General features: G+C 58.6%; 1 protein-coding gene across 3 annotated transcripts; it reads right to left on the bottom strand.

Annotated features, from left to right (window-relative positions):
- Nucleotides 1-7,147: 7,147 nt before the first annotated feature.
- Nucleotides 7,148-10,680, bottom strand: GRINA (glutamate ionotropic receptor NMDA type subunit associated protein 1). 3 transcript variants are annotated; one of them, XM_058699400.1, is made up of 7 exons: nucleotides 10,548-10,680; nucleotides 9,223-9,580; nucleotides 9,026-9,138; nucleotides 8,757-8,957; nucleotides 8,512-8,640; nucleotides 7,984-8,127; nucleotides 7,148-7,877 (listed from the first exon to the last, which is right to left on the bottom strand). In XM_058699400.1, exons 2-7 carry the CDS (start codon nucleotides 9,554-9,556, stop codon nucleotides 7,728-7,730), a joined length of 1,071 nt encoding a protein of 356 aa, XP_058555383.1. In that variant the 5' UTR covers nucleotides 9,557-9,580; nucleotides 10,548-10,680; the 3' UTR covers nucleotides 7,148-7,727. The 3 variants fall into 3 exon arrangements, 2 of the variants coding, with proteins under 2 accessions (XP_058555383.1, XP_058555382.1); XM_058699399.1 differs by lacking the exon at nucleotides 10,548-10,680 and adding an exon at nucleotides 10,441-10,459; XR_009253595.1 differs by lacking the exon at nucleotides 10,548-10,680 and adding an exon at nucleotides 10,441-10,462 and having other exon boundaries at nucleotides 7,736-7,877; nucleotides 7,984-8,192.
- Nucleotides 10,681-12,299: the final 1,619 nt, after the last annotated feature.

Here is a 12,299-nt window from a genome sequence, read left to right as displayed (position 1 = left end):
CGCCCAGTGCCCCTCCTCAGCAGTGTCTTTTGGAGAGTAAAACCTTTTAGCAAAGATTTTTTTAGTGGTTCATGCTTTTTGCATCTTATCTAAGAAATTTGCTTATTCTAGGGTCGTGAAGAGATTCACCTGTGTTTTCATCTAGAAGGGTTTTTTTAATATATAAATTTAGCTTTTATATTTGGGTCTACGATCCATTTCAAGTTAAGTTTTGTGTGTGATGTAAGGTAAGGATTGAGATTCCTTCCTACTGGCATCTGCTGGTTCCATCAGATGGAACCATTTGTTTAAAAAAATACGCGTACGTCTCTTTCTGGATCCTCTATTCTGTTCCACTCACCCGTGTCCTCCTCATGATTATTGTCACTTCACAGTAAGTCACGAAACCAGGTGGTATAGCTTCTCCAACTTTGTTCTTTTTTCAAAATTGTTTTGACTTTTCTGCATCTTTTGCATTTCCGTTTAACTCTTAAGATGTTTGTCAATTTCTACAATAAAACCTCCTGGGATTTTGATTGTGTTGGATTTCTATATCAATTTGTAGAGAATTGACCTCTTGACACCCTAAGTCTTCTGATCTAGGAATGTAAATTTCTCTGTTTAGGTCCTTAAAAATACCTCTCAGAAATGTTTGTCCTGTTCAGTGGACGTAGATTGCACGTATCTTTCTAAATGTATTACTGTGTAGAAAAGGCCTGAGACCACTCCCCTGAGAAAGGTCTTTCTGTAAGGCTGGCCCTTGGTTCTCATCTAGCAGCTTGATTTCAGGAGGATTCCCACAATTCCCAGAACTGATAGGCTGAAGGAACTCTGCCTAAGCCGTTCGTTCAAACGACATGGCTTCTGCTGAGCGTCTGGTTTCCTTCTGAGAGTCTGGGGGTTGCTACAGAACACAGGCAGAGGGTGCCTATGTGATCAGCCCCTAGAAAAACCTTGGGCGCTGAGTCTGCAGTGAGCATCCTTGATCGACAACATTTCACACATGTGATCACAGCTCCTTGGTCAAGGAATTGGGTTCATCTTGTGAACAGGGAGGAGACCCTTGAAAGCTTGCACTTGATTTCCTTCAGACTTTGCCACATGAGTTCTTTTCCTTGCTGATTTTGCTTTGTATTACTTCTCTTTAATAAAGCCTAATGGTGAGTTGGAGTAGACGCTAAGTCCTGTGAGTCCTAGCGAATCACCAAACCTGAGAGTGGTCTTAGGGAGCCTCTGCCATAGTCCCTAAGCACTTGATGGTTTTTTTAAATGTATATATAGTTAATACATACGTATATAGAGTTTTAAAATTTCACGTTCATAGCAGTGAACAATTACATAATGTTTTGAGCAATATGAGAATTTATTTATACGACACACCTTTACTATCTAACGGTTCCGTAGACGAGAAGTCTGATAAGTCTCGATGGGTTAAAAACCAGGTGTAGGTAGCACCGTGTTTGTTTTCAGAGGATCTCGGGAGAATTTGTTTCCTTGCTCTTTGCTGGTTCTGGAGGCCACATGCCTTCCTTGACTTGTGGTCCTAATACGTATATGACTTTTAATTAATTAATTGAGAGAGGCAGAGACAGAGGGAGAGAGAGAATCCCAAGCAGGCTCCACACTGTCAGCACAGAGCCCACGAACCGCGAGATCCTGACCTCAGCCGAAATCAAGAGTCAGACGCTTCACTGACTGAGCCCCCCAGGAGCCCCGCGTGACTCTTTTATTGTTGACCTTGTGTACTATGACCTCGTCAAACTCATTTGTTGGTTCTAGTCGTCTTGTTGGTAGATTTCAGAGGATTTCCTGTTTACGTGGTCGTGCTGCAATGAATAAACGTGCCCTTTTTTCTTGCCTTATCGTACTTGCTAGAGCCTTCAGTATGATGTTTTTGTTTTTGTTTTTGAGAAAAGTCACCTGACATCTTTATTGTTTTGGGTAGGGGTGCCAGGAACTCTTTACCATCACAGGCCTCTGGCTGCACAGAGTGGAGACAGCTCTGGGGTGGTGGTGGCCCTGGGGTGGCGGTGGCCCTGCGGTGGCGGTGCTCCTAAGGTGGCATCCACCACAAGTCAGAGTGACACTTGTAGATTGTGTGCCAGCCGCTGCTGAGGTGGCCCGGGATTCTCGGGACGGTGGGCTGCACGCGAGAGGTGGCCGGCCCCGCTGGCTAGATCTCTGCCTCCCGAGCACCAGGACACCTTGGCCATCGGCCCTGGCCCCACGCTCACAGTCCTGTAGCACAAGGGGTTTCGGCCTTCAGATTCTGGGGTTCGGCACTGAGCGTCTGCCTGTGTCTCCCAGTCAGGAAGCTGGGGCAGTCCCACTGTCACTTGTGGCAGATGGGCAGACACCGTGACAGCTCCTCTCAGGCAGGGGCCAGAGAAGGAGAAGGCACCTGTGCCCAAGTTTCCCCTTTTCATAAGGGCAGCAAACACACTGGATTAGGGGCCCACCTTACTCCGGTGTGATCTTGTCCTAACTCATTACACCTGCTGTGACGGAATTTCCAGACAAGAACACACAGCGAGCGCTCGGGCTTAGACTTCAACGTGTGAGTTTTGGAAAGACTCATTTCAGCGCATGGTCATGGGCTCATAACAGAACCTGGGGAACTTTACGAGGTCAGCATAATGCTTTTGTGTCAGTTTTGGTAGATTGCAGGTTGATGGATTACTGGTTTTGGAAGTTTTTCAGGCATTATCTCTTCAGACGTCCCTCTTCCGCTCTCTCTTTTCCTTCCAGAACCGCACCTACCTTGCAGCCTCCTGCCCCATACCAGAAGCACATGTCTACGTTTTCTCTGGCCGTCCCTTCTCTCTCTTTGTGAGTTGGGATGTCTTCTATTGACCTCTGGGCTCAGTAATCCTTTCTTCTGACTTGTCTAATCTGTTCTTAAATGCAGCTGTTGAATTTTTAGTTTCACCTAATTGTAGTCCTCCATTCAGTTTGATTCTTTGCATAGATTCCAACTCTCTCGGGGAATTCTCCATATTCTCGTCCATGTTTCTCTACTGCCCCCTCCAATTTTTCTTAACGTATTAATCATCTTTATTTTAAAGCTCCCCTTTTTTTGCTACCTCCAATCTTTGAGTCACCCCCAGGTCTATTCCTGTATCTTATTTTTCGTCTTGGAAAAATAGTCATGTGGTCTTTTGAAACGCCTAGTAATTTTTTTTTTTTTTAATTTTTTTTTTCAACGTTTTTTATTTATTTTTGGGACAGAGAGAGACAGAGCATGAACGGGGGAGGGGCAGAGAGAGAGGGAGACACAGAATCGGAAACAGGCTCCAGGCTCCGAGCCATCAGCCCAGAGCCTGACGCGGGGCTCGAACTCACGGACCGCGAGATCGTGACCTGGCTGAAGTCGGACGCTTAACCGACTGCGCCACCCAGGCGCCCCTAAACGCCTAGTAATTTTTAATTAAATGACAGCCTTTGTGTGTTAAAAAAAACAAAACAAAAACAAAAAAAAAAAACGCTGTAGAGGCTCCGGATGATGTCATCTCCTTACCAGGCAGACAGAATGGAGCTGATTACTTTCAACCACTAGGGACAGAGCTGAATCCAGCCTGGGTGTGGTTCTGGTTAAGGGTCTGTGCTTTAGTCCCCCAGCTGGAACCCTCCAGGCTTTCAGTCAAAAGTCTGGGGTCTCACCAAGCCTCTTTCCCTCGTGGGTCCTGGATGCTAAGTCTTATTTTTTTTAGCACGACCTCTCCAAGTCCCGTGGCTGTAACTCTTCCCTCACAGCTGAGGTGGTCTCTCCTCACATTTGTTTCTTGCATTGCTGTTCAGCGATGTGTACTTAAAACTATAAAAGTATTTTATCCAGTAGTCCTATGTGTTAAGAGTGGGAGTTGAGACCCCAGATCTGGACTGGAAGTCCCTTGAAGGCATGTAAGGGGGCTCATCACCGTCTGCAGTGCTAAAGACGGGCGGGGTTGTGGCCTCGACTCGGGAGAAGGGTGGAGATAGGAGAAATGCCACAGGGTCGTGACAGCAATGGGGGTGGAGAGGATTTAAAAAAAAAATTTTTTTTAATGTTTATTTATGAGAGAGAGAGAGAGAGAGAGAGAGAGAGAGAGAGACAGAATCCGAAGCAGGCTCCAGGCTCCGAGCTGCCAGCACAGAGCGCGATGCAGGGCTCGAACCCACGAACCACGAGATCATTACCTGAGCCAAAGTCGGACACGTAACCGACTGAGCCACCCAGACGCCCCAGGGTGGAGAGGATTTTGAGCCCATGCTAGAGTCCTCCCCGGACCGGGAGCTGGCCGGGCCACAGGAACGCAGGCCAGGGCGGGATGAAGGAGCACAGAGGGCACAGACTGGAAGGAGGCATTGCCACACGAGAACCTAAGGGCGTGGAGGTTGCCATTTCGGAGGATGTGGATGGGGTCACAAAGTGGGTCGGAGGGGTGAAGACCCCTGGGGGAAGAGGCGCCTTCAGTGCTGCAGACGGGAGCTGAGAAGTTGTAGGGAGAGGGATCTGCATTTTGGACACGCTAGAAGGTCTCCAGGGCCCCACACGCCTGAGACCGAGCGAAAACAGTCAAGAGACAGAATGTTTTGCAGGCGGAAGAGGCCAAGCTTCTCGGGCCGGGCCTCCCCTCAGTGCCTCCTCCGCCCCCGACCTGCGCCTTCCCCGCGGGCCCGCACTCATCGTCCTGCCTCCACTCAAACCACTGCCGGCCCCTTCACTGGAGGAAGTGCTTCCTCGCTGCCCACAGGGTAGACTCCAGACTCCGGAGCCTTCTTTCCTCGGTTGTCCGCACCTGGCCCTGACCCCCCGTGACTCTGCACGCTCCCCCCTTTCTTCCATGTGGCCGTCCCAGATGTGCCTCAGTGTGCTCTCCCGGGCTTTCAGTTTTGCCGTCCGCCCTCCTGAAAAGCCTTCCCACTAACGCTGAAGCTGAGCCAAAGTCCTGAAAGCCAAGTCCGTCTCCGTCCCTGCTCCTGGGGCAGCCAGCGCCACGTAAAGTTCATGCATTCATCCTACGGCTGACGCCTGTGCCGTGCCTGGGCCTGCACCGGGTGCTGGCCCCGGGCGTTAGAGAGCTGGGGTCCTATGCCGGCCTCTCCGTGAGGCTCTGCACGGCCACTGGCCGTGTTGCTCGGCGAGGAGCGTGATGGAGGTGCGCACTTTGTGTCCGTTCATCTCTGGAACGAGAATGGATTTAACGCTGACCTGCGTAAATAGACATTTCGGTTGGAGAATAAATTAGCCTTCTTTGGCCTTAGTATAGTTGGCCATGACCGTGCCCTTGGGTGGAAGCTCACTGGACACGGCTGCATGTGCACAGGCCCAGCTTATGGCTCAGTGCGGCAAGGGGACCTCAGACCCCAGGGAGCCGCGGGGTCACAGGAGTGGTGCTAGAAAGGACCTATGAGGGGGGTTGGCCCTTCTGGGTGACGTGGGGAGGGCGTAAGAAAGCAGGGACTTGCTGCTGGCCCTCGTCCGGCCCCTGCCCTGCACCTCCAAACCCTGGCCGTCCCGGGGGAGCCGGGCGTGTGCTCCTCCAGCTCCTTGAGAAAACACTGTCCCTGAATGTTACGCTTGGCCATTATTCCGGACTTTCGTTCACCTCAACCGATATTCTCCTTCACCACGTGAGCACCCTGTGTTTCTTCCTGGGCACGAATCCCTGATGGGTCTGTGAGTGAGCACTGAGAGGGTTCCTGCATGCTTAGAGGCCCGGGTAGGGCGGGGCACCTGCTCAAGGAGCCTGCAGCCGAGGGGAGGCGACAGAGGGGAGCCGTGCTGCCTGCCTGGCAGAGTGACAGAGGAGCACGGTGTCACATGAAGCCACCGTGGACTCCAGGAGGGGCCCCGTGGTGCACAGCCTTGCCCCGGGGAAGCGGGGCCTGCCTGGGGCTTAGGCTGTGCAAGGTCAGGCCTGGGGGTTGAGCGGCGAGGGGACAGGGGGAGGCCAGCCGGGCAGCCAGAGGGCAGATGGCAGGGCCTATGTGCTGGGCAAGGAGGGGCACTTCATCCCACTGGTGACCATCAGAGGGTTTCAAGCAGGCAGGTGTACGATCGGGGTTTTGGAAATACACCTGGCCGGCAGAGGGCTGGTGGATGTGAGCCCACAGGTAACACCTCCATGGGGAGGCCTTCCCCGGCAGGGGAAGGTGGGTAGGGAGAGGACAGAGAGCAGCTGTGGCTCTGGCCTGGGTGGCCGGGGTGGAGGCCATTGGCAACGACGACACAGCAGCAGGTTGGCGGGGAGAACGTACTCGGTTCAGGCCCCAGTCGAGGTGCCTGTAGACACCTTGCAGTGCGGGAGTCCCTTCACAGACGCTGGGCTGCGGGGCCGGTTAAAGGATTGGGTTAATGGGCGGGGGGCTGGCGGGCGGAGGGGCCCCAGGAGAGGGTTCTCAAGCCAGGCTGGATGGGAGGGCCCTGCAGGGGGAAGACCGTGGTGATCTCAGGGCACGGGGCTCCTCTGAGGGAGCTGGGCCCTGGGCCGTGCAGGAGCCCCTCTTTTGGGGCGTGAGGACAGGGACAGCTGGCTGGCCTCTGGATGCGCAGCCTGGAGCTAGGGTGGGTGAGGGCCCGGAAGCGAGGGAGCAAGAGTGGGGGTGGGGTATCCAGAACAAGCTGGGACTGAGGCGAGGCCAGAGGAAGGTGCAAGAGGCAGGCCGAGGGACCCCGCTGGCCAAGCCCCTAGTCTTTGTCCAGCTTTCTGCCAGGGGCTCCGGGCTGCAGGTGTCTCATGGGGACGGCATGGGGAAGTGCACGGCCTCTGACTGAGGCAGGCCTAGGCACTGGTGGGCACGCTGGGGCCTGGCAGAGCTGGACTGTCAGGGGCACCATGGGCCTGCTCTGTCAGTGGCCTGCGCTGCTCCCGGGCCCAGGGCAGGATGGTAAGGGTCTCGCAAGCCCTTCGTCTGTTGTGCAGTTCCCAGGAGTGCAGGGCAAAGTCACCATCCCCCGGCCCCATGCTTAATCTCAAGAGGCCTTCGGTTTCCCGTCCGAGTCTTAGGCCTGGACCTTATGATGCGGCTGGGGAGGTGGTGGGTGGGGTGCAGGTGGAGAAGGGTTGGCTGCTGTTCTGTCCTTGACCTCCCCTCCCAGCAGGCCAACCTGCTCCTCCCTCTACCTGGTGATGCTGAGAGCTTCTGCCACCCACAGAAGCGGCCGTGCCAGTGACGGGAAGGCAGAGAGCAGAAGGTCCCGTTTATTGGAATTTTAAAGACAGCAAGACGAGAGGAAGGCGCCCTCCTCCCCTGAAATACTCTCAATCTCTCTGCCCTCAGGGCTCAGCACAGGGACAAGATCCTCAGCCCTCAGGCCCCCAGAGGGCAGCGCTCCGGGGCGGGGGAGGGGAGGGGAGGGAGAAGGTTCTCTATGCCAGGCATGGGGGGAGGGGGGGGGGCTGGAACCGGAGGGGAGACGTGCACCCGCACCTCCTGGCTTCACCCCTCTCCCCTGGGACCTGGTGTCGCCCCCAGACCCTGGGGTGGGCTGGCAGACAGGGCTCATGCAACAGTGAGTGGGCAGCAGGAGGCATGGAGACCTGGCCCCGCCGCCCTGTGGCGGGCCGGAGGGCTGGAAGGGGCCATGCTGGCCACGGCGGGTCCAGACAGAAGTATCTGCAGTATACACACAGGAGGGTCGGAGGGGGGGCCCCCTCACTCCCAGGCGGTGCCCAGAGAGAGAGAGAGGGGAGGTATGATGGCACTGCCACACCAGGGGCAGGGTCCAGGCCATCCAGGCCACCTGAGCGGGGCCCGGGCGCGGGCTACTCCTTGGCGCGGCCGATGATGGTGAGGATGTACAGGAAGATGTTGATGATGTCCGTGTACAGGTTCAGCGCGGCAAACACGTACTCCTCCGGGCTCAGGGACAGCTGCTTGTTCCCCAGCAGCAGCTGGGTGTCCACTGCCAGGAACTGCAGGCGACGGCAACGGGTGCTGTTGAGGGACAGGCCTGCACGCTGCGCACCCCCCCCCCCCCCCAGCCCCCCCTCCCGGAGGGCCCCCGCCGCCTCGACTCACGCAGGTGAAGAGCAGGGCGCCCAGCGAGGCGTACACGATCTCCAGGATGCGGTTCCGGATGAAAATGCAGAGGATGGCAAAGATGACCAGCACCACCATGCTCACCAAGAGCACGCCCATGCACGAGGTGAAGTCGTAGCGGGTCTGCGGGCAGGGGGGAGGGGGGGCTCTGGGGGCACGCCCATGCACGAGGTGAAGTCGTAGCGGGTCTGCGGGCAGGGGGGAGGGGGGCTCTGGGGGCACGCCCGTGCACGAGGCCCATGCACGAGCGGAAGTCGTAGCGGGTCTGCGGGCAGGGGGGAGGGGGGGCTCTGGGGGCACGCCCGTGCACGAGGTGAAGTCGCAGCGGGTCTGCGGGCAGGGGGGAGGGGGGGGCTCTGGGGGCACGCCCGTGCACGAGGCCCATGCACGAGCGGAAGTTGTAGCGGGTCTGCGGGCCGGGGTGGGGTGGGGGGCGAGGCTCTGGGTGCCGGGCCCCTGGGAGGCCTCTGGGCCCTCCGCAGCCCCGCCTTCGGGGGGGCCCCTCACCTGCATGGAGAAGATGACCACCGTGAAGCAGACGGTTGTCGTGATGCCCACGGCCATGATGACCGCCTCAGTGTTGTAGAAGCTGGCGATCATCCCCACCATGTAGGACAGGCTGACGGTCAGGATGGACTGTGGGGAGAGGGAGCCTTGGGTTGGGGAGCCGCTTCCAGCCCCCCACCCCCATCCTCCTGTGGCGGGAGCCCCACCCCCCCCAGAACGTGGGGGCGGGGCAGGGGCGGGGTTACCAGTGCAACCAGGTTCCAGGGGTGCTTCCGCCGGAAGTCTCCGCAGCAGCTGAGGACGATGAGGGAGACGAAGAAGACTGCATAGGACACATAGTACGTCCACACGTTCTCCCGGACGAAGCCCTTCACCTCCCCGACAAAGGTGAACACGGCCACAGTGGACAGCGTCACGGACAGCTGCAGGGTCAGCACCAGGAACACCTGGGGAGGGAGCCAGCTCAGAGCCCCGCCCAGCGCGGCCCCCGCCCTCCCCGGCCTCTTCTGCCCACCTTCCGGATGAAGGCCTGGCGGATGCTCTTGTCATCCCAGTTGGTGGCAGGAAAGTCCTGGTTGTCGTAGTAGGACGGGGGACCCTCTTCATGATAGTTTCCACGCTGAGGTGCTGAGGACCAGGATGGACTGGGTCAGTGCCACTGGAGGGCACCTAGAGCCCCTGCCTCCCCCCTGCTTCTGCCCCACTACTCACAGCCAGGGTCCTGTGCCGGGAAGGCCTGTGGTTGTCCGTAGGGGTTGGGGGGAAAGGGGCTCTGCGGATATGGCCCCTGCGGATAGCCCCCTTGAGGGTAGGGGCCCTGAGGGTAGCCTCCTTGGGGGTAGGGGCCCTGAGGGTAGCCCCCTTGAGGGTAGGGGCTGGGGCCCTGGGGATACCCTGGCTGGCCATATGGGGAAGGCTGGAAAGGGGGCTGTGGGTAAGGGGCCCCCGGGTAGGGAGGCACAGAGGGCTGGGGTCCCCCAGGATATCCAGGATTGGGGGGAGGATAGCTGTCCCCAGACACCAAGAAACTCTTTTCATGGGGCATGGCCTCAGGTTCTGTGGTCTCCCCCTAGAGGAGAGAGAGAGAAGTCAGCCCTGCGGTGACAAGTCCCCGGAACCAGCCACCGCCGCCCCGCCCCACCTGCTGCAGGGAACCAGGACACAAAGGGGGGCACTCATGACTTTTGCCCCCAGGGCCACTGGCAGCCCAGCCTGAGCAGAAGGATCTGGAGAGCCAGTGGGGACTGGGCAGCTGGGCGCGGGGCCTCACAAGGGGCCGCTCTGAGACGACCCCAAAAGTGGAGGAGGGGACAGATAAGATGATGACTTCGTCAGCTTCGGGGTTTTTGGCTTCGGTTGTTTCTTAGAAGCAACTGGAGGAGGTTTATCACCGCTGCTCGCGTCTCCTGGGTCAGAGCTCAGCCCGGGTCGGGGCTGGGGGCGCGGTCAGGGACGTGTGGGGGTGTGCCCGGACCCTCCCCTTCGCAACCCGCCCCTTAAGCAGCTTTAAGGGGCCAGAGCCGGCGGCTATTTCTATCCCAGGAAATCCCCAGGCCATCTGTGAGCAGCGAGAGCCCTGACCCTTGTCCAAAGGCAGGCCCGACCGTCCCTCGCTCCCCAGGTGGGGGCAGCAGGCCCGGATCCGCTTGCCGGGGTGCCTGCCAGGAGGGTACGCCAGGAACAGCGGGGTGCGGGGGTGTGTGGGGGATGGAAGCGACCAGAGGGCGTGCGGGGGAACAAAGCAGGCGAGGCGGGTGGGGGCGGCGGCCTCGGAGCCCGCACCCAGGGCGGGTGGGCCCGGCGGCCCGGTCGGGGGTGGGGGTGCGCTCGGGACGCGGGGTCCCGTCGCTGCCGCCCCCGCCCCCTGCCGCCCGCCGCCGCCGCCGCCGCGCCCGGCCCGAGCGGGCCGTGCGCCCCGGCGGGACCTACCGACTGACCCTCGGCGGCGCCGCTCGGCTGCGCAGGGCCCGCGCGGGGGCGGCCGGCCCGGCGGCCGAGAGGGTAGCCACGCTGCCTCGCTCGGGCCAGGGACTCACCACTCGCGGGGCGCCTCCGGAACGGTGCGCACGGTGTCCGGTGCGCGACCGCGCGGTCGATGGCGGCTGCGCCCGCACCCACACCAGCACCCGCTCGGCGGCCGGCTCGGCTGGGCCTGCGCCTGCGACTCGGGAGACGCTGCGGGGCCTTGTGACGGGGCGGGGCCGGGGGTGGGGCCGAGGGTGCGGGGCGGAGCCTGCGGCCCGGAGACGCTGCGGGGCCTTGTGACGGGGCGGGGCCTGCGGCTTGGAAGATCGCCGGGCTTTGTGACGGGGCGGGGCCGGGCGCGCGGGGCGGGGCCTGCGGCTCGGGAGGTGCTTCGGGGCCTCGCGACAGGGCGGGGCCTGAGGCCGGGGCGGGGCCTGGGGGCGGTGGAGCCGGGCTGCGGGCGGCGCTCTGCAGGGAGGGCCGGGCTTTTCCCGGTTGGATCCTACCCACTGTGGCCGCCTTACTGGCTCCTTTCCGGGTCCCAGGCCTGCGCCCTGCGTCCCGCCTAAGGGTAGGCTTGGGCCGTGAGGGCTGAGACCCTACAGACAAAGGCCTGGTCTGGCCGATTCGGCTCAGGGAGTTGGGAAATGTCTTCCTAAATCTGGCATATGTAGAGTCTGCCAAGGACTCTCTATGCCTCCTTGGTCTTAAAACATCGCTTTCTCTTTTCCCTTGCCCTTTCATCCGAGTCTATCCCAAACCCAGAGGCCTGATGGCTTAACTGCTCCATCCTCTCTAGCAACCATTGAGTACTATTTCCAGCGGGGTCCTGGGCCTTTTATCCTTCCTGTCTTCATCACGTCTTTAGGTTGTAAAGGTGGCATTCTTAGCCCTGCTTCATTGCCAGGACTGGAGGCCAAGTCAGCGTCTTCCCTTAGCTTCAGCGGTCCTCTTGACGATGTGCTGACTGCCACAGCCATGGACAACTTCTGCAGCAGTGCCTGGGGACCTTCCTGTGCCACGGTTGGCCTCTCCCAGACCCGCAATGGCCCGGAAGATGTTCTCTCCTGTACGCATAGTGTGTTGGTTCAAAGTTTGAGACCCGCAGCTAGCAGGGGAAGCCCTGATCTCAAACTTTTGCACGTGCTAATGTTACAAACACACCCATCACAGTTGATTCCAAGCTACCACCGGTTTAACAGCTTGTTCGCAAGAATTCCTGAAAGCGTGATGATCTGAGCTACCCCAGTACATTGCTGCCAGTGGCAGACCCTCTTCGTCAGGGACTCGTATACTAGGTAGGTTACACGGTACGTTAGGAGGTGATGAGTTCTATGAGAAGAAAAAATATAGAGCAGGCAGGGATAGGTTCAGGTTCTGTAGAACCAGAAGCTCATACAATTTGAGGGGCCCAATCTGAGAAAAAGAATTAAAAAATGACAAATATGAAGTTGAAGTCAGGGCCTTGGATGGGGCCTACGCAAGTCAGAGGTCCTTAGAGACTTTAGGTTCAGGTTAAATCTAACAATAAGGGTAGGGTAGGGGAGTCATGGGGGTGGGGGTCGGGTGGGAGAGGCCCATCCAGGCAGAGGGTAGGGCCCGTGCATGGGTGCTGAGGTAGGAGTGATCTGCTGCCTTGGAAGAAGAGGATGAGGGATGGGGACAGAGAGGGCACTGGGGCCTGGTCGGGCAGAGCCTGGACTTTGGCTTTTACTGCGAGTGACTCAAGCTGTGGCAGCTGTTGTACCGCTTTACGAGGCTCACCCTGCCCTCTCTGTCGGGGATGGATAGTGGGGTGTGCAGGAGTGGCAGAGGGAGATTAA

The sequence above is a fragment of the Neofelis nebulosa genome, chromosome 14 (genome assembly GCF_028018385.1).
Source record: "Neofelis nebulosa isolate mNeoNeb1 chromosome 14, mNeoNeb1.pri, whole genome shotgun sequence".
Lineage (NCBI taxonomy): Eukaryota > Metazoa > Chordata > Mammalia > Carnivora > Felidae > Neofelis > Neofelis nebulosa.
Note: the sequence above shows the minus strand (reverse complement) of the source record. Positions and strands in the feature narration are given on the sequence as shown.

What these genes read in the sequence shown, in the direction of transcription:
- GRINA (XM_058699400.1), bottom strand. Translation starts at nt 9,556, where the DNA reads ATGCCCCATGAAAAGAGTTTCTTGGTGTCTGGGGACAGCTATCCTCCC. An exon ending in GCCAGGCCTTCATCCGGAAG is followed by an intron (nt 8,958 to 9,025) that starts GTGGGCAGAAGA and finishes CTCCCTCCCCAG; the next exon opens with GTGTTCCTGGTGCTGACCCT. An exon ending in TGGTCATCTTCTCCATGCAG is followed by an intron (nt 8,128 to 8,511) that starts GTGAGGGGCCCC and finishes CCCTGCCCGCAG; the next exon opens with ACCCGCTACGACTTCACCTC.